At 34.1% G+C, this 18,952-nt stretch overlaps 1 protein-coding gene across 1 annotated transcript in view; it reads right to left on the reverse strand.

Moving 5' to 3' along the window:
* The window catches only part of LOC144445557 (jouberin-like), a 46,847-nt gene that overhangs the window by 12,388 nt on the left and 15,507 nt on the right, over nucleotides 1–18,952 (reverse strand). Inside the window, exons 12-23 of the mRNA XM_078135157.1 lie at nucleotides 12,743–12,813; nucleotides 10,631–10,768; nucleotides 10,147–10,201; nucleotides 8,541–8,656; nucleotides 7,942–8,110; nucleotides 6,648–6,789; nucleotides 6,168–6,315; nucleotides 5,338–5,471; nucleotides 4,702–4,842; nucleotides 3,900–4,093; nucleotides 3,090–3,140; nucleotides 640–780 (exon numbers count right to left, since the gene is read on the reverse strand). Of these exons, the coding sequence (XP_077991283.1) occupies nucleotides 640–780; nucleotides 3,090–3,140; nucleotides 3,900–4,093; nucleotides 4,702–4,842; nucleotides 5,338–5,471; nucleotides 6,168–6,315; nucleotides 6,648–6,789; nucleotides 7,942–8,110; nucleotides 8,541–8,656; nucleotides 10,147–10,201; nucleotides 10,631–10,768; nucleotides 12,743–12,813 (1,500 nt within the window). The remainder of the gene's footprint in view (nucleotides 1–639; nucleotides 781–3,089; nucleotides 3,141–3,899; nucleotides 4,094–4,701; nucleotides 4,843–5,337; nucleotides 5,472–6,167; nucleotides 6,316–6,647; nucleotides 6,790–7,941; nucleotides 8,111–8,540; nucleotides 8,657–10,146; nucleotides 10,202–10,630; nucleotides 10,769–12,742; nucleotides 12,814–18,952) is intronic.

The following is an 18,952-nucleotide window of genomic DNA, read 5'->3' on the forward strand; positions in this document are numbered from 1 at the left end:
ACTTCCCCATATGTAGGGGCACTCTTGGTACAGAAAAATATACATGCAAGTATGAATATTATTTAGGCAATTAAAATTAGAAATGTGAACAATTTGAATTCTTTAATAAACTCAGGATTTCAACACCAAGCCTACTTTTTGATTGAATGTTGGAAATACACAATGCCATGTAAATGCATAAGTTTTGGAGGTGACAGAGAACGGGTTTTGTCATATATCAATATTTTGTCATATACAACTAAAATGCATTCAATTTATGTACAAATTTAATGCTAATATTAATGTATATAAACTAATAATTTACATGAGGAAATTTCAATGGTTATATTTTTTTTTTCAATTTCAATAAAACTTGTTTATATCTTGTTCAAAATCAACTTTTGTTGTGTACCACAAATTTCATTCATACAGTGACAAAAAAAACAGTCAGTGGTTTTTCAATGAACATGTTGGGCTTGCAACTCCTACAAATTGTGAAATTTTACTAAAACGTTAAACACATTCATTGCATTATTTAGCGATTCTAAAACAGAAAATTCAGAAATAATGCCATTCTTATTAAATACATTAAATCATGCACAAGGCTATTTATATTACTTGGATATATACATTACTAGGTGAACAGTTCAAGAGACTTACCACAGATTGTGTTTGCCAAGTCCTATCAAAAGTAGACCCCCAAGTACTGTTAAGAGTGGTACCCCCTGGTGCCATGTATGATCCCATCATTGAGCCAGGCTGAAGGTAACTTTCACCCAGTTGACCAGGATGTCTTCCAGTCTGAGGGTAGGATAATTAGATATCAAATTACAATACATTCTATCATACCATGTGCAAATCAAGTAGTATGCATTCAAACCAAAAATATGGTATTTATACCCTAGTCAATCTATATTATATGATATCATACATCACTAGTTTGACAGTACTTGAAATATAAGTGAAAATGGTCAGAATTGTCATTATTTCCCCATTTTTTCATACCATGTGCAAATCAAGTGGTACGTATTCAAACTGAAAATATGGTAGTTATACCGTACCCTAGTCATTCCCTGTTAGGACATTGATAGCACACATTTACATCATTGGTCTGACAGTATTTGAAGTACAAGTCAAAATGATCACAAGTTAAGTGTTTTATCATTTCCCCATTTCTTTCTTACAGGATAACTGCTGTGTTTGTGGACTCTTTCTTATGGTTAGTTGAGGGTTAAAATGTGTCAGAATTTATGTAAAAAACACAGTGTCTATTGTGAAATTCCATGCTAAACCTCCTGCTTTTGTAAAATAAAACAAACGAAGAGTGAAATATTTGATGAATAATTTTGGAAATAAGTGTTTGGATACATAGTTGTATACACAATGGATAAACCAGTCAAAGAAATATGGAATAAAATTGATTAATATGGTTCAAGAAATATATTATAAATGTGAAGAAGAAAGTGCATTGTACTTGATTTGAATTCAAATAAACATACACACATAGTCACACAAGTATTCAAACAAATCATTATTAAACAAAAAGTTGAGTCTGTCAAGAATAAGATAAAATGATTGAGAAATCAACAAATGGTTAATATTGTTATGTAGATGTTGTGTTATATTTATATTTTACAAGATGTTTATATACAACTGGTAACAGCCAAGTAATGCAATTCAACTGTGTACTATAACTGTTTAGAATTTAGAACTTTGACTGGGTTGATCTTGGCTATCCTGTCAATACATGTCTAGGACTTTGACAACAGTTCTGTATTGAAATCTAATATTTCATGTAATAATAACTAAACCCACTTAGATACATAATCCATCAATTATGAAATATTTGCCTTTGTGATTGGCTGATATTGTCTACTGACATAGATTCATTCATGGTTGTATCTCACACCAAGATATGGCAAAGTGCCGGGGTAAATTTAATAACCAAGAATAGTAAGAATCTGTTCAATATGTAAACAATGTTACCATTGGAAGGCAAGCAAAATGAACTAAGATAAACATTGTAATAGACTGGATCTCATTGAGAACTAAATATAATCACAGTTGTCCTGTTATCAATAATCATAATCAGTTGTTTTTTTGTCAGCTGGCAACATTGTGTGCAAGTAGATGACATTGGAAGGGCCATGGTCACGGACCCTACATATGTACATGTACAAATATAGGGTCTATGGCCAAATACAAGACTTTTGATACTGTTATTGTACACACAATATGGAAACTATCAACAAGTGTGGCACACAGTAGACTTTGAGTCATTTTACTGAAATCACTTTACTTGGGTGTTGGTCTGTTACTGGTTGTATTAAGAAATAATTGGTCAGTAAAATGAGATGACATGGCAAGAATGTAGAACAGTGGACTGGTATACATTTATATACATTTTGTTTTCAAGCTAGGGAGTTAGAGTCAAGATTATGCTAGGCAACTGAAGTGTTAGACCCCCTAACATGATCTTGATTAGTTGTGTTTGTTATGAATATGAGAGACGACTAACTGTTCTATATTCTTTAGATTGAAATGAACATGGCATGAAATCAATCACTACAAATGACAGCTTACATTACAGTAGTATAAATGATGGTGCTGTGGTGTTTCACTCAATGTGACGTGATGTTTTTGCACACACAGATAACTTCAAATGCAAAAAGAATTAATTAGAGAGGTGCCACATACAGTAAGGAAATAGAGGCAGAGAAATTTCCATGTTGATTATCAGTTGGAAAGTAAACAATTTTAGCCATTCAAATCATTAAGTCCATGTATAATTTTTTCAACAGAAACCTGTTTCTACTGCACTGTTAAAGAAAACTGATCATTTCATCATTTTTTAATGTGATTGGGCAAAGGATCCTGCTGTGTGTGGTGTGTGTATTGCATTGTTAGGTTGGATATGATACATGTATGTGGCTATCTTTGTGTCATATACATCATGTCCCATGGGTGAAACACTATTGCAGCCAACATCATTTTGACTGTACATTAGTAATGAGTTAGTTAGATTATATGATGGCATATAGCAGAGTCCATGCAGTTTACAGCTTATCGATGACAACTATGACTTTAATATCAAATAACAAATAGTAAGCAACCTCTGTTTGTTTTCTGGCCCTCACGTCTGAAAGGATTCCACTAAATGCCTGTAAATTAAAAGCAATGCACAAAACATCTGAAATGAAGGCATTTGTTACCACTGCACACATGCATAACAATTATGCTATGTTGAGACATTAGGAAGTATAAATTGTGGCATTTAGCAATGTATTTTGCCATACATAATGTGATTTTTTAAATTTACTTTATCAGGACATTGTCAGCATGTTACATGACATTTCACAACAACAAACTTCTTCTATCTTAGCCTAAAGACACAGGTCAGATGAGGATTAAAATCAAACATTAGAGTGTGAAAAAAACAGTTGTCTGGCTAAAATAAATGAATAAATGAATAAAGTGATTTAGATAGTACCTAGTATCCATCAAGTGACGCTCACTGGTGCTTTACAATAGATATTGTCATAAATAGGCTCTCTCAAATAGGTATGTCTGTAGTCTTAATTTAAATGGTGGCTAAGTCGTGGATGTTTCAGAAAAACAGTGGTTTTTAAGGGTAGTAATAAAATTTGGCATTGAAATTTTCTTATCTAAGTTAATATAGCACACAATAGATCTACTTGTATTTCAACCATAGTGTTGATTGTGAAAGTTTTCCTTCAAACCAAAACCAGACTGTACTATGTGTACAATGTGGGGGTAATGCAAAAAAAACAAAAAAAGTTACCTTCATATTTCACTAAATTATTTATCACCACTATACTAATTCATAAAATTGCTAGTTCTCATTGCATAATTTTATAATAATGAATTATACAACAAAATATTATCATGACTGTACTTACACTGACAGATGCTAATTTCTTAGACACTGAGTCCAACCTTCTTGTTTGCTGTGCTTGTAATGTTTCTGTTGCTAATTCTTTGGTTGCTAACACTGACTGTAAATCAGATCTCCTTGTACTTTTTAAAGTGGATTCTACCTCATCTTCCTTTGTCACTTCTTGTACCTGCATAATGCCGAGATCAAGCTGGGCAACTGATGATGTACAGAGAAAATGATTACATTATGTACAAGCGAGGACTTGTGTGATTGCATTATATACAAGTGAGGACTTGCATGATTACATTATATACAAGTGAGGACTTGCATGATTGCATTATATACAAGTGAGGACTTGCATGATTACATTATGTACAAGTGAGGACTTGCATTGGTGTGTGTGCATACTAGTAACACTGGTATTTGCACTGCAGTACACTACTAGAAAACATTATTGTACACCTGTATGCAAATGATATGCAAATGAGAACAGTTGTACCTTGTACATGACTTGAAAATTGCATGAAAGCAATGAACATATGATTTTTATGGACTTTTGATGTTTTGGATAAGCATATTACGTAATGATAACACAACATATCACATGATGACATGTGAACACCAGTGTGGGTACTCCTAGTATTTGCATTCATGCTTACAGTGTTTTCAGCTGCACTATCCTTGTAACTCACTACACTCATGAAAGTATAGCTACAGAGAACGCTGCATGTGCTTGTGAAAATAGACCAAGAGTAGGCCAAACTGCCACTTGAGCATTATGGAGTTAAAACAAAACATTACGATTTAATGTAACTGTATCTTACCCTTGGCATCATAGGTATAGATATGTACTAGGTGATTTTCACCAAATGAACAGAATGCAATCAAATGGTCGTATGGATGATATTCAACATCTGACACGGCATGTCTGTACCCCAGGTCTGAATACACAGCCAGCTGATCACCTACCAATCAAAACATCACTTAGTAGTATAGGTCACTAAATATATATGTGATCATAGAAACAACACTTCTCATTGGATATAGCATGTCTGCAACCAGGTCTGAGGACACAGAAACCTGGTTGGCTACCAATCAAAACATCACAAAATATTAAATACACACTTAGTAGTATAGTTCATTAAATGTATATGTGATCTTAGAAACAACACTTCCCATCGGATATAGCATGTCTGCAACCAAGTCTGAGGACACAGAAACCTGGTTGCCTACCAATCAAAACATCACAAAATATCAATGTAATAAACTCTTACAAAAGTTCACTAAATATGTAATAATATGGGTGATACTTCGCATTTGACAATTTCATACACTAAACTTTTTGTTTGAAGCAAGACAAAGTTAGCATATGAATAACATAATTGCCAAAAGTTGGAAAAAGACAATTGTAAGATAAGATATGATCAGAAGATATTTGTAACAAGTAACGTTTGTCTTACCAGTATCTGTATTCCAGACATAAGCTTGGCAATCTTCACTACCAGAGAAGACAAATGAACCACAGGCTGACATCGTACTACGGAGCTGTTCCCGGAAATTTAGTGCACCCAGGAACCTTTGCATGATGGTATATCTAGAGCATGAAGACACATCAAAGTCAAAGGTCAGTACAAAAATCTGAACTTGATATACCAGTACTTTCATACAACAAACTGTAAATATACTAGTAGTTAGTAAAGTTACCTTACTGGAATCTAGTTATTGAAGCGACTACATAGCTTTCCTTCGGATCACTCACGTCATCAGCATAATGATGTTATGCCGTTTGGTCAGGTGACCTCCTAATGGAATCACCTGACAGTAGACTTTTGTATAAAATAGATCTGAAGTAGTTTGTTTTAAATGCAATCTGATTAAAATTTAATGAGGGAGAATATATGATTTGCTTTATTCAGCACATTTCACATCTACGGTACTTGTCGTTTACATTACATTTTGTTTATCAGTCTGATGACCACTTAACTGATATAGTTTGATATACCAATAACTGAAGAAGGTACTCGCCATACATGCAATCAATTAATATGCTAACAATGTAAAATATTCCACAGGTAAACTCATTAATATGCTAATGACTTAATTCATTTCCCAGGTGCACTCATCATTAATATTCCAATGACTTAATTCATTTCCCAGGTGCACTTACTGTTAATGTGTTAATGACTTACATTCTGAGATCAATCATTCTTATGTTATTGTCCATCATTAATATGCTAATGACTTAATTCATTTCCCAGGTGCACTTACTGTTAATATGTTAATTACTTACATTCTGAGATCAATCATTCTTATGTTATTGTCTCTGCCATGTACCAGTAGTCGTTTTCCACCTGGGTGTAGTTTGATATTATTGATGATAACACCTTCCATTTCTTTCTCAGCTATTATCTTTAAAACTTTCCATGCATCTTTACCACCTATGTAATGAAATAAACAACATGTAATAATTCTGAAAATTGTTGAACTAATTCCATACAACTACAAATATGAAAGCATTCACATTAAGCATTTGACTAGAACCTCAAGCCACGTTCACACACTGCCACTAGATGGCAGTAATCAGTTACGTATGTACATCAAGTTGAGAGAGAGACAGATAGTTGGTATCCTCAATTTCACAGCTGAGCTGTGATGGCATTGTGCTCTCTGGTTTGGGACATAACAAATTTAATTTTTTTCTGTCACATATATTAAATCTAAAATTTTCTAAACATTCATGATGATAATTATTTGAACTTTGACCTCTCACCTCTTGACTTTGGTCTAGTACTGACTTCTGAGTTCCATTCAATGATAGTACCAACACTATCTGCAGTGTACATCTTATCACCCTCTAGACTAAAACACAGACTATTAACATAGCCTTTGTGCATGTCTAGTTCATGCATAAGCTGTGAAAAAAAGGTAAAATTAAACGTTAAATTATCAGCTACCTTGTGTCAAAATATATAGTACTGGTATAACATGTTATGAATGATATACAAATTATGTACATGTTGCAAACAAAAGTTTACTGAGTTTGTACGTTGAGGGCAGTTGCCCATTTGGGTGCACTTCATTAGATTTGAGCTTGGCCTGGGAGACTAAATGCAATGAGTAAACACCCTAAGTTGATGATTTGATGCACTTAATATCACTTTTATGTGTTGTGTACAGTTCAGAGATTGAATAAAGAGATTACTTTCAACAAAACTAACAGGTGTTAGATACTGTTTATGTGGACAATAAACACAAACATCACATGACACAAGGTGTATCTTAGATAGGTATCACTGCAACCAGTCTCATTCAACACTGATAAGTTAATTAACCAAAAATTTACTTGATGTCAATTACCATACTACAATTGTTATCTACATTTGTTGTGGACTACTGATAATACAAGAACATTTTTTCATCTGACACATCTGACCGTGGTGCCCTTTTTAATACATCTTTTCTATGTGAAGGACTATTTATAATAACCAGTAAACACAGTCAGTGTTGACATATAATAGACTGACGTTATGTGAGTCAGATATCCTTCCCCTGAAAATAAATATCCTCACTGCAAAGTAATATCAACAAGTGTTTTTTGCCTTGGATGGGTTAGTCTCAGTTACCCAGACTCTCGCTTGGGGTGGTCTTGTAGGCAGAGCTCCAAGTGGTGAGAGTCTGGGTAACCAAGACTAGTGGTCTTGTAGGCAGAGCCCCCAGTAGTGAGAGTCTGGGTAACCAAGACTATGGATGGATAGACTTTCTTTTCTAATGGCAAACATGTATTCAGCTTTGTTGTCATTAAAGTTCAAAGAGATGACCTCATGTACAGACATTATACATTCTTGGTAAAAGTGGATATCTGAAACTACATGTACGTTTGTGATTTCATAACACAGTTTCAGTTTTTTATTTGTCTGTTTTTCTTTTTACTGTTTCAGCCCTTGAAAAAGGCTGTCCATGTACCAAAACATTGGGTACTTCAACTAAATGCTGACTTGTTAGTAAATCCTGGTCTTGTCTCCTTCAACCAAATCACAATATTTTTCAATAACGAGTTGACTTACTTCTCCATGAACTTGTTCACCACGTTTACTCCATACCCTGACGACGTGATCATAGCCACCTGTAACTATAATGTTCTCATTTATTGGGTGATACCTTGCAGTGTAGACAAATGCTGGATGTGGAAAGATACGAACTGGTGCCGCACTCAGAGATTCAACGTCCCAGATCCTGAAATGAAGGAAATATTATGGTCAATGTAACTATTTATTTCCTGTCAACAAATGATATTTGAAATTGAAATGCTACTATGAAATAATTACAATATATACTCCTGGACTTGCTGTAGTTTTGAATAGCAACAGTTTCACCTCCTATCCTGGATGCTTCTTCAGGCTGACTGATGATCTGATGACAGGTGGTTGGTGACATGTGAGAGAGTAGAATTGTCATGTGATCTTGTGACATGTGATCTAATGACATGTGACAGAGTAAAATTATCATGTGATCTAATGACAGGTAGTTGGTGACACATATTGTGAACTACTTGTTACATGTACTGCCATCTAATTTTAGACCTCATTTTCAAATTCTAGTGACTCTTGTTTTGAAAATGACTGTAAGATAAGTCAACAAAATATAGTATATTATACTAGCCTACCTGCATGTACCATCTGAGGAAGCTGATAAGACTTCATGATCACTGGGTGACCAACATAAATCATATATGATACTATAATGACCCGGTAACTGTCCACGAAGTCTACCTGAGGGTATCTGTAGCAATCACAACAATTAAATATTTGTAAAGTTGTGGCATAAATAAAGAAGTTGATGTTATCAACATGAATGAATATCAACCATATAAGTCTTTGATTGTTTTCCATGAAATGGACACAAATCAACTTGAGACACTATGTTATCTAGTCTGTTTTCCAAGAAATAGACACAGGTCAACTTGAGACACTATGTTATCTAGTCTGTTTTCTATGAAATAGACACAAGTCAACTTGAGACACTATGTTATCTAGTCTGTTTTCTATGAAATAGACACAAATCAACTTGAGACACTATGTTATCTAGTCTGTTTTCTATGAAATGGACACAAATCAACTTGAGACACTATGTTATCTAGTCTGTTTTCTATGAAATAGACACAAATCAACTTGAGACACTATGTTATCTAGTCTGTTTTCTATGAAATAGACACAAATCAACTTGAGACACTATGTTATCTAGTCTGTTTTCTATGAAATAGACACAAATCAACTTGAGACACTATGTTATCTAGTCTGTTTTCTATGAAATGGACACAAATCAACTTGAGACACTATGTTATCTAGTCTGTTTTCCAAGAAATAGACACAGGTCAACTTGAGACACTATGTTATCTAGTCTGTTTTCTATGAAATAGACACAAGTCAACTTGAGACACTATGTTATCTAGTCTGTTTTCTATGAAATAGACACAAGTCAACTTGAGACACTATGTTATCTAGTCTGTTTTCTATGAAATAGACACAAATCAACTTGAGACACTATGTTATCTAGTCTGTTTTCTATGAAATGGACACAAATCAACTTGAGACACTATGTTATCTAGTCTGTTTTCTATGAAATAGACACAAATCAACTTGAGACACTATGTTATCTAGTCTGTTTTCTATGAAATAGACACAAATCAACTTGAGATACTATGTTATCTAGTCTGTTTTCTATGAAATAGACATAGGTCAACTTGAGATACTATGTTATCTAGTCTGTTTTCTATGAAATAGACACAAGTCAACTTGAGATACTATGTTATCTAGTCTGTTTTCCATGAAATGGACATAGGTCAACTTGAGATACTATGTTATCTAGTCTGTTTTCTATGAAATAGACACAAGTCAACTTGAGACACTATGTTATCTAGTCTGTTTTCTATGAAATGGACACAAGTCAACTTGAGACACTATGTTATCTAGTCTGTTTTCTATGAAATAGACACAAGTCAACTTGAGATACTATGTTATCTAGTCTGTTTCGATGAAATGGACACAAGTCAACTTGAGACACTATGTTATCTAGTCTGTTTTCTATGGAATAGACACAAATCAACTTGAGACACTGTGTTATCTTTGTCAATGTTTAACATTGTGTGCATGGCAAATCAGTCATACAGGATATATCTTTCTACAGAAATTGATCATACATCAGATTTTTCTACAAATTTTTGATTTCCTATGTTCTAACTGTATTTCAATATTGCTATCTTAAATACTTACATCAAATATGTAAATAGGGTAGCCATCTTTGTCTGATCCTCCACAAGCAAGAGAACTAGAATAGAAATAAATGAACATTTCAATTAGTGATTTTATTGCCAAACTAAGAACTGAGTACTCTGTCACAGATTATGATTTGGTAAATTCACTTTACAATTTATTCATCAATATTTTCAATCACAAATTTAATTACATGTAAAGTGACATTGATCAGTTTTGGCTTTCCTATTACATCATACAAAGCCATACTCTGGTCATTCTATGTCAAGACAATCTGTGTCTACGACACTGGTTTTGTGGTGTCCAAAGTATGGTCAAAAACTTCCAAATCGCCATTATTTTTCTTGATTTTTCATAAATTAAGCTTTAGGAGGTATAATCATATTATTTCTCAAAATTTTACTTCATTCATCTGTACAACCACTGTACAGTACCTTAAAATAGGCTGTATAAGTATATGATCTGTTGAAGAAGTCCAACTTACTTTCCATCATGTGAGAACTTTAGAACAAAACAGCCTTTCCTGCCAGCAGATAAGGTAGTAGTTGGTTTATTGGGTACATGACACATTTGACCTGGTAAACGTGACCAGGTAGATGGACCTTTACTTTTACCTGCACCTCTGAAATCATAGAAAAAAGAAAATACATGTTGGAGCTTGTCAAAGGTAAATCAAAGACAAGTAACATTGTCTACGTTATCAGAGAGAGAAAGCAAGAAAAAGAATCATGAGTCTCAGTATCTGTTTTGATTCCATCGTTATAATTAGTAGTTATCTTTATTTATCTTTGATGCTTATAATAAGAGAAAGGAGAAAATGTATAATTTGTAAGATATACTCCTCACACTTGAAAAAAAAATGTTTCTTTCTTTATGTATTTATTTATTTTTTTTGCAAAAATTGGATTTGTGTCTTATAAGCCCAAGGGGCTGGATGTGGCAAGTGTTATGAACAATTGTACCAGATCATATAAACAAATGTATACTTTAAGTCCACATAGGACACGTTAATAAATAAAATACAACAACAACAACAACAACAACAACAACAACAACAGTAGTGCGCCCTCTATGCCAACTTGATGTACAATCTCTTAGGAGTAAATGTAGTTGTAATTCCATGTTCTTACTATGTGATGACTCACAAGAAAACCTAGTTTCTGTCATTTTGACCAACAACAAAATAATCTTTTATTTATTTATTTATCTATTTATTTATTTATACTGGATAGTTCTTTAAGTATATAAACACTTGTCTCCCAAGAAGGCCAATGAGGGCCATCCCTCATGGGTTTAGTGTTAATGCAGGAGGAAACTGGAGTACCCAGGGAAAACCTGCGTTGTTCGGTAGAGTCAAACTGAATGACACTCTTCTTACTTACAGCATGGTCAATTTAATCAAACCCTGAATGGGATTCGAACCCCGACCGCAGTGGTAAGAAGCAAGTGGTTTAACCAGTCGGCCACTGACCACCCTGTCGGTGGCCGAGTGGGTTGATGTCATTCATTAGCAAACACACTATTAGTTTAGTTACAATGATGTGGTGTGATTTGAATATCAAGAGGGTATTCACAAATAACAACAACAAGATAGAATGTCATCTAGGTGCTACACCTCTCAGGCTATTCTGTTTATTTTACAAGTGACCCAAAGGTCACCACTGAGGGCGCTAACCAGACAGAGGTTCTCGTCACCTACAATTTTATTCAGCAACCCCCTATTAGCAAAGATCCAAGGTCTTACTACAAGACCAGGTAGAACACTGGTACATTAATCCTATGCTTAGAAGGTTGCTGAACAAATGCTGAGGATAGCAATATCTCTGGTGCACGCCCTTGACAGCACTATAGTCAATTTTCCGGTTCCAAGACGCATTGCGCGAGAGGAAGTCACTTATGTTGTTACATTTAGTCTTGTTTTGTCTTTATTACATTTGAAATAACATTTTCATCAGGAAATGATGGTAAGACATGTTGACTTCTTTAATTATGGGTGATTTTATAGAACAAAAACTGAACACCATCGATGACAGAGTGGGATTTTATGGGTAAACCCAGGGTACCGTCATGTGACAACCATCCCCCTGAGAAGCGCGTGCAAACCCCTCTGCACCGTGCATACAGAATACATGGCATTGTATGGAGAGACACGCAATGCATCTTGGAACTGGCAACAGGTCTATTGGTGGTATGCGCTATGCAACTTATGGTCACTTTTAAACTTAGCAGAATAACCTGTGGGGTCTAGCAGCTAGCCTAGGAAAGAATAGTCTTGTAATAAGACCTTGGATCAGTGCTTCAGAAAATTGCTGAATAAAAGGTGATAACAGTATCTCTGTCTAGGTGGAGCTGGCTAGGCTAGCGCCCTCAAAAGCTCCTTCAGTGCTATGCGACCTTTGATTTCTTTTAAAATAAAATACTCCAGTAAGCAGAAAAGACTGTGGGTCTAGCCACTAGACTGTAGTCAACATGAAACTCTACTTGTAGTCATAAATACATGGAATTCGGGAATGAAGATATCAGGAGGTAATCATTACAACTTACCTTCCTGTTGTAGATTTGACACCCCATTCTCTATGCAATCATTACAACTTACCTTCCTGTTGTAGACTTGACACCCCATTCTATACTCTTCTTTAGATCTCTGTATGAAGTGGTTCCTTCCTCCTATCATAGAATAACACAAAGGAGACACATCAATACAAAATAGTTTATACATCATATTAAACATCACTCTCTCTTGTCTGTCTGTCTGTCTGTCTGTCTCTGTGTCTGTCTGGCTGTCTGTCTCTATGTCTGTTGTGAATTGTACCTTGGTAGAAACATTGATAAATGTCTATTTTGAATTATTGGTCTTTCTTTAAGACATCATGAGTGTGATGGGAGGGGTCTGGTAACATTTGCATACATTTCCATACCTTGCACAATTTTGGTGGAAACCCCGGAAAACACTTGAGACACTCGGGTAGATTTTACCTACTAAAATCACTGGTAGGGAGCCCTGGTAAAATGACAGGGGAACTCAGGTAGATTTTACCTACTTGCCACCCTTAACAAAAACACAAGTAGCGAACCCTGGTAAAATGACTGTGTGTGTGTGTGTGTGTGTGTGTGTGTGTGTGTGTGTGTGTGTGTGTGTGTGTGTGTGTGTGTGTGTGTAAAAGTTTGATTACCAATACTGTATGTATCACTTAATCTATTCATCACCTCACCCAGCAAGATATGATGACTCAGCATTTACTATTTACATACTAGTACCTGATATGATAATATAGAGAGGCCACAGTAGTATATTTAATACAAATATCTCAACGTAATAATCTAACACTTAGGAGGGAGGCCACAGTAATACATGTATATTCAGTAAACGTATCTTAATGTACATCTACAATGTATGATGAGTTACCACTCATTTATAAAGTTGCTGCAATCATTATTTTTCAGTTAGATATTGTGTTTTCAGTGACTCTTTTAAATGTGAACATCTATATTGATAGGGAATGTATATTGATTTTTGTATAATATGTTTTGATTCAGTTAGGTTGCCAAAATATGGCTGCCACATATCTTGCGAAAGTTGCAATTTTGTGGAGGTACTATTTTCACTTGTATTGTACTTGGGGGCACTAGTAGATGTCTATTGCTACAAGGGCTATTGTTATGTAGCAACTATTTCCCAAGGCTGAAAGCCAAGGAAAATAGTTTCTACATACCGATAATAGCACGAGGTGTAATATGACGTCTACTACCTGAATAAGACCAGGTGATAAGTACTTTATATCATATCACATTCTCAGGCATATGATATTCTTTCCAGAGTCAAATCAAATCACCTGTAAAACTCCCCATCTACTGTAATAATAGTACCCTTGGGTAAACAGAATATTGTCCTCTGTATGCAAATTGAGGTCACTATGGGTCAATTGTCCATACCACATGATACAATTTAAGCCAATCACTGATGACTACATGTATATGACAACAATGTGTTATAAAACACAAAAGGGTCACATGATCAGTACACACTGCTAATACATGCTACTATTCAATGGATCAGATTGAGGGGAAAAAAAAACTTAATTAGACAGAAGGGTTTCTGCCATTTCTATTTACAATATGCAAGTACAAATTTAGAGTAAAATCTGCTAAATTTCGATAGACTCTAAGCTAGGCATATACATAATACTGAATACTATAATCTAGTATTTATAACAAGTGACCAAATTCTCCACTTTTTGAAACAAAACACCAGAATCACTCACAAAAACTATGTGTATTGATTATCTTTCAAAGACTTTAATAGATAGCGTTACATACACATCTACACTGTACACTGTTGTGTCTTGTAAGCTTTCTAACACATCTACACTGTTGTGTCTTGTAAGCTTTCTAACACATCTACACTGTTGTGTCTTGTAAGCTTTCTAACACATCTACACTGTTGTGTCTTGTAAGCTTTCTAACACATCTACACTGTTGTGTCTTGTAAGCTTTCTAACACATCTACACTGTTGTGTCTTGTAAGCTTTCTAACACATCTACACTGTTGTGTCTTGTAAGCTTTCTAACACATCTACACTGTTGTGTCTTGTAAGCTTTCTAACACATCTACACTGTTGTGTCTTCTAAGCTTTCTAATACATCTACACTGCTGTGTCTTGTAAGCTTACTAATATATGTACAGTGCTGTGTCTTGTAAGCTTACTAATATATGTACAGTGCTGTGTCTTGTAAGCTTACTAATATATGTACAGTGCTGTGTCTTCTAAGCTTTCTAATATGCCCTAGGTGATTCCTTTCAAGACAACACAAGCCTTAGCTTTTATAGGATCAATAAAATTGAACATACTGCAGTAATATACTCAGGAATGTCTGTAATAAACCGGTCCATGCAGGCATTTCACATAAATTAATTGCAACTTCCATATATTTGACAATATCCTCATAAGAAATGAAATATTTATGCAACAGAAAATGAATAATAGAAATACCATGTGGCAGTACAAAGAGACCTGTGAATAGAGATATCATCTGTGTAGAGAGACCTGTATATAGAGATCTGTGTATAGAGATCTGTTTATAGAAACCTGTGTATAGAGATCTGTGTATAGAGATCTGTGTATAGAGACCTGTGTATAGAGATCTGTTTATAGAAACCTGTGTATAGAGATGTGTATAGAGACCTGTGTATAGAGATCTGTGTATGGAAACCTGTATATGCCTGTTAGTGTATAAACTCAGCTCGTGACCTCATACAAGTGGCATAACATAAGAGTCCCAATATGTATCTAAGTATATTATATCCTTTTGTTTTATATCACCTCTACTCTACATGTATATCTGGAGGAAATTGGCTATTTTCAAATATCACGCAATATTTGCAATATAATACTGCAACACTACATACAAGAATTAGCTTGATTTTGACGATCAAAGGTCAAGGTCTTATAAAGAAAGCTTGCACCTGATAATATGGGGTAGACACTTGAATAGCATCCCTATGTATTACAGTTTTTGAGTTATGCAGTTAATATTGATTTTTATGGTCTGAAAAATATGCCTGCTATTTGCTTATATTTGATGTCAGCAGCCTGTGTATGGCCCTTGTGTAGTATTGAATGTCATTATGTTATGTAAAACTTGAATGAAATGTCAGAGAAATGGCTGTGCACTGACAGACAGACAGACATACAGACAGACAGACAGACAGACAGACATACAGACAGACAGACAGACAGACGGACATGTATGGAGCTCACTAAAATAGCACCCATTATGTGTTGGGAGGGTGGAGGGGTATACACCTCTATATATAATATATATAAATGCACATATAAATTAAAGGGCACAAGCTATGTTTAAATATGTTTAGATGTAGTTATTACTCCATATTTAAAAGGTACTCGCATTATTCTACTTACTGAAGCACACTCAACCATCACTTGCATATTGACTGAACTCAAACATGGTTTAAGACATAACCCATAAACGATGCAATGACATAATTTATCATAAATATAAAAAAATGTTAAGGAAATTCATACTATGCAATCAGCTGTTTTAACAATGCCAGAAGACAATCATGTTACATGTATAGAAGGTATGTATTGGCATTAATATTATATTGCAATGTGGTTTTATTGATTAATATTTTCACTTGAGTACTAAAAAGCTATTAAACTCAACTTGTGCTAGTCTAAATCAGTCTCAATCAGTCTGAAACAGACATAGCATATTTATCAATTGATTCATTAAGAAAGAGATACATGTAGCCATAAAAAAAGTAATTTCTCAGCCAGGTATGATATATTATATGTATAACAACAAATAAAAATTTACTGCATTACAGATAATGTAAAACATTTCTGTCTGTGTGGAGAAACTCAATCCAACAGAGCCTAGGGTTATATTGGTTTGTGTGAATCACACAAAGTGTCTTGAAATTAGCTGCAGTTGTCCAGGCAACTAAACAATGTATGCAGATTATCAAATCTATAAAGTGGTACCAGGGGTAGTCTTTTAGACCAATGCAAATCAACAGAAAATAGGAGATTATTCAAGGCAAATCTTAAAATGTTCATATTTTGTCAATGTTATTGTTGAAGTGGTTGTGTCTTAATTTGTATGAGTTTCTGGTGTGTCCTGTATTGTTTCATTTGTTGTTTTTCATCAAACTGTTCTGATTTTATGATGTGATACACTTGACAATTTTTTTATGTATTTTTTCCTCTGAATCATGTTTTTATATTTTGTGATTTGTTGTGTACAGACCATTGAGACATGTGTTGTGTTATGGTCTTTCAACAATTAATCACTATTATTGTCATTATGATTATGATTATTATCATTATTATGATTATCATGACTATTATTATGATTTGGTTAACTCTGTATACTGAGAAGTAAATTCAAGAACTAAATGTGTACTCTTACAAAATGTGACTGCTTTAATACTCACATATCTTTTTTTTACTACATAATTCCAATCCTTAGACATGTCCATGCAAATTCTGTCTATAGTATAAGTATAACATATCAAAGCCAATTTGCTGTAACTGGGGTCTTTTTTTTAAAACTTCTATTCTTACTTAGGACTAAAAAATAATTGTTTGGTTCCGGTTACCCGACCCCACCTAACTTTTCACTGCTGACTCTAAACTTTTTTTTTTTACATATTCAAGAAAAAATAAATAAAATCACAAAAATTGTGAAGTCGCATGAAATAGTGGATGCAGAAACTAACACCAACATATAATGACAATATAAAACTGTTCTTCCAATCTATAATGGCTGTACATCTGATAACAAGAAATAAACAGCACAGAGACCATTTGGAAAACAATGGAAAACCTGAACTCAACAGTCAGAGAAAAAAATTATGTAATAAAATAAAATAAACATATCTACCTACCCTACCTATTCTAAAATTAAGCATAATCGGAACCACATAATTTGTTTTATTAGGCCTTAACATGTGTTGTATAATAAATCATCAAAACCACTACTATCAACCTTCTGTTGTGCTACTGTATTATATTCATTTGTCTGGCAAATTAACAAAGTAATTGCAGACATATCATTATAAAATAGCCTTTTCCAATTGCTTCCCTCAGGGATGTGTTTTAGGTCATTCAGAAAAAGACCTATGCATTTAAAAAATAGCTTGTATCACAAAGTAGTGTAAACACAATGTTTGAAAATCTTTACCTAGGGTCACTCTGTTGACAAAGAATGAAGTATGCAGTTGAAAATTTAGGTAACAATTTTTAATTTTGTGTTAGGAACAAACGTTTAATTCAACACTATGGTACAATCCTGTTTGATATTTTTAAAACAATTGTTTTGGTCTATAAAGTAATCTAATGTAATCTAATGTACTCTAATCTAATCTATATCATCTAATCTAAGCTAATCTAATCTAATTACTTAGACATGTATCATCACACAGTGTCAAACACTAGCAGCTTCCCAAAAATCTACATTTTGTTGATGAACATTAAATGAGTCAATCAGTTGATTTCTACTCAAGACAATCATCAAACAGATATCAAGCCAGTGTACAGAGGTTTACTACTTGCCCCTTCAACAACAAAAAATACCACATTTACATGACTTTACTCCAGATATCATTTTAACTTATGAACTAGTAGCCATTCATGTGTTCATTTAGAACAAATCAGTTGAATTTTGACTCTGATTGAGCAACAAGAATACTTGAACCATAGACCCTACAAGTGTAGGTTTTACACTTGAACTATAACTTAACACGACACTCATCTAAACATCTGGACATCTATATAGCTTGTACCTACTTAGCACTCTAACTAATGATGGCTGATACAATGTAGCTCATTTAATGGTGCAAACTAGAAATCGTGACGTTACATCACAGGTTTCATACTCTCAACTTAAAGACATACAGATATTTTGTTATGGATCAAAATGATACAAATTGTATTTTCTTAGTCACTACACAGCACTAAAAGGATAAGGAAACACTTAGTTAAATTGGCATAGTGGACACAGTGTGTAATATTACACTATAATCAGCTGTATGTACACGAATGAACACAAAAATCATTCAATTAGCCATATGGATGAAGATTGGTTATTTAGTTTGGATTTCATCATGAAACACATACCAAGTCCTTGTTTATAACTTAATACCGTGAACAAGATTTAAAATGTGTCAAATGTTGTACGTACTTTTTTGTAAACTTGTTAGTATTTCACAATGTATTGAGTTGCAAACACAGACTTGGTCTATGTTGTGTCACATTGATTTTTCAAGTAGGAAGCCATGATA

Source organism: Glandiceps talaboti, chromosome 14 (assembly GCF_964340395.1).
Source record: "Glandiceps talaboti chromosome 14, keGlaTala1.1, whole genome shotgun sequence".
Lineage (NCBI taxonomy): Eukaryota > Metazoa > Hemichordata > Enteropneusta > Spengelidae > Glandiceps > Glandiceps talaboti.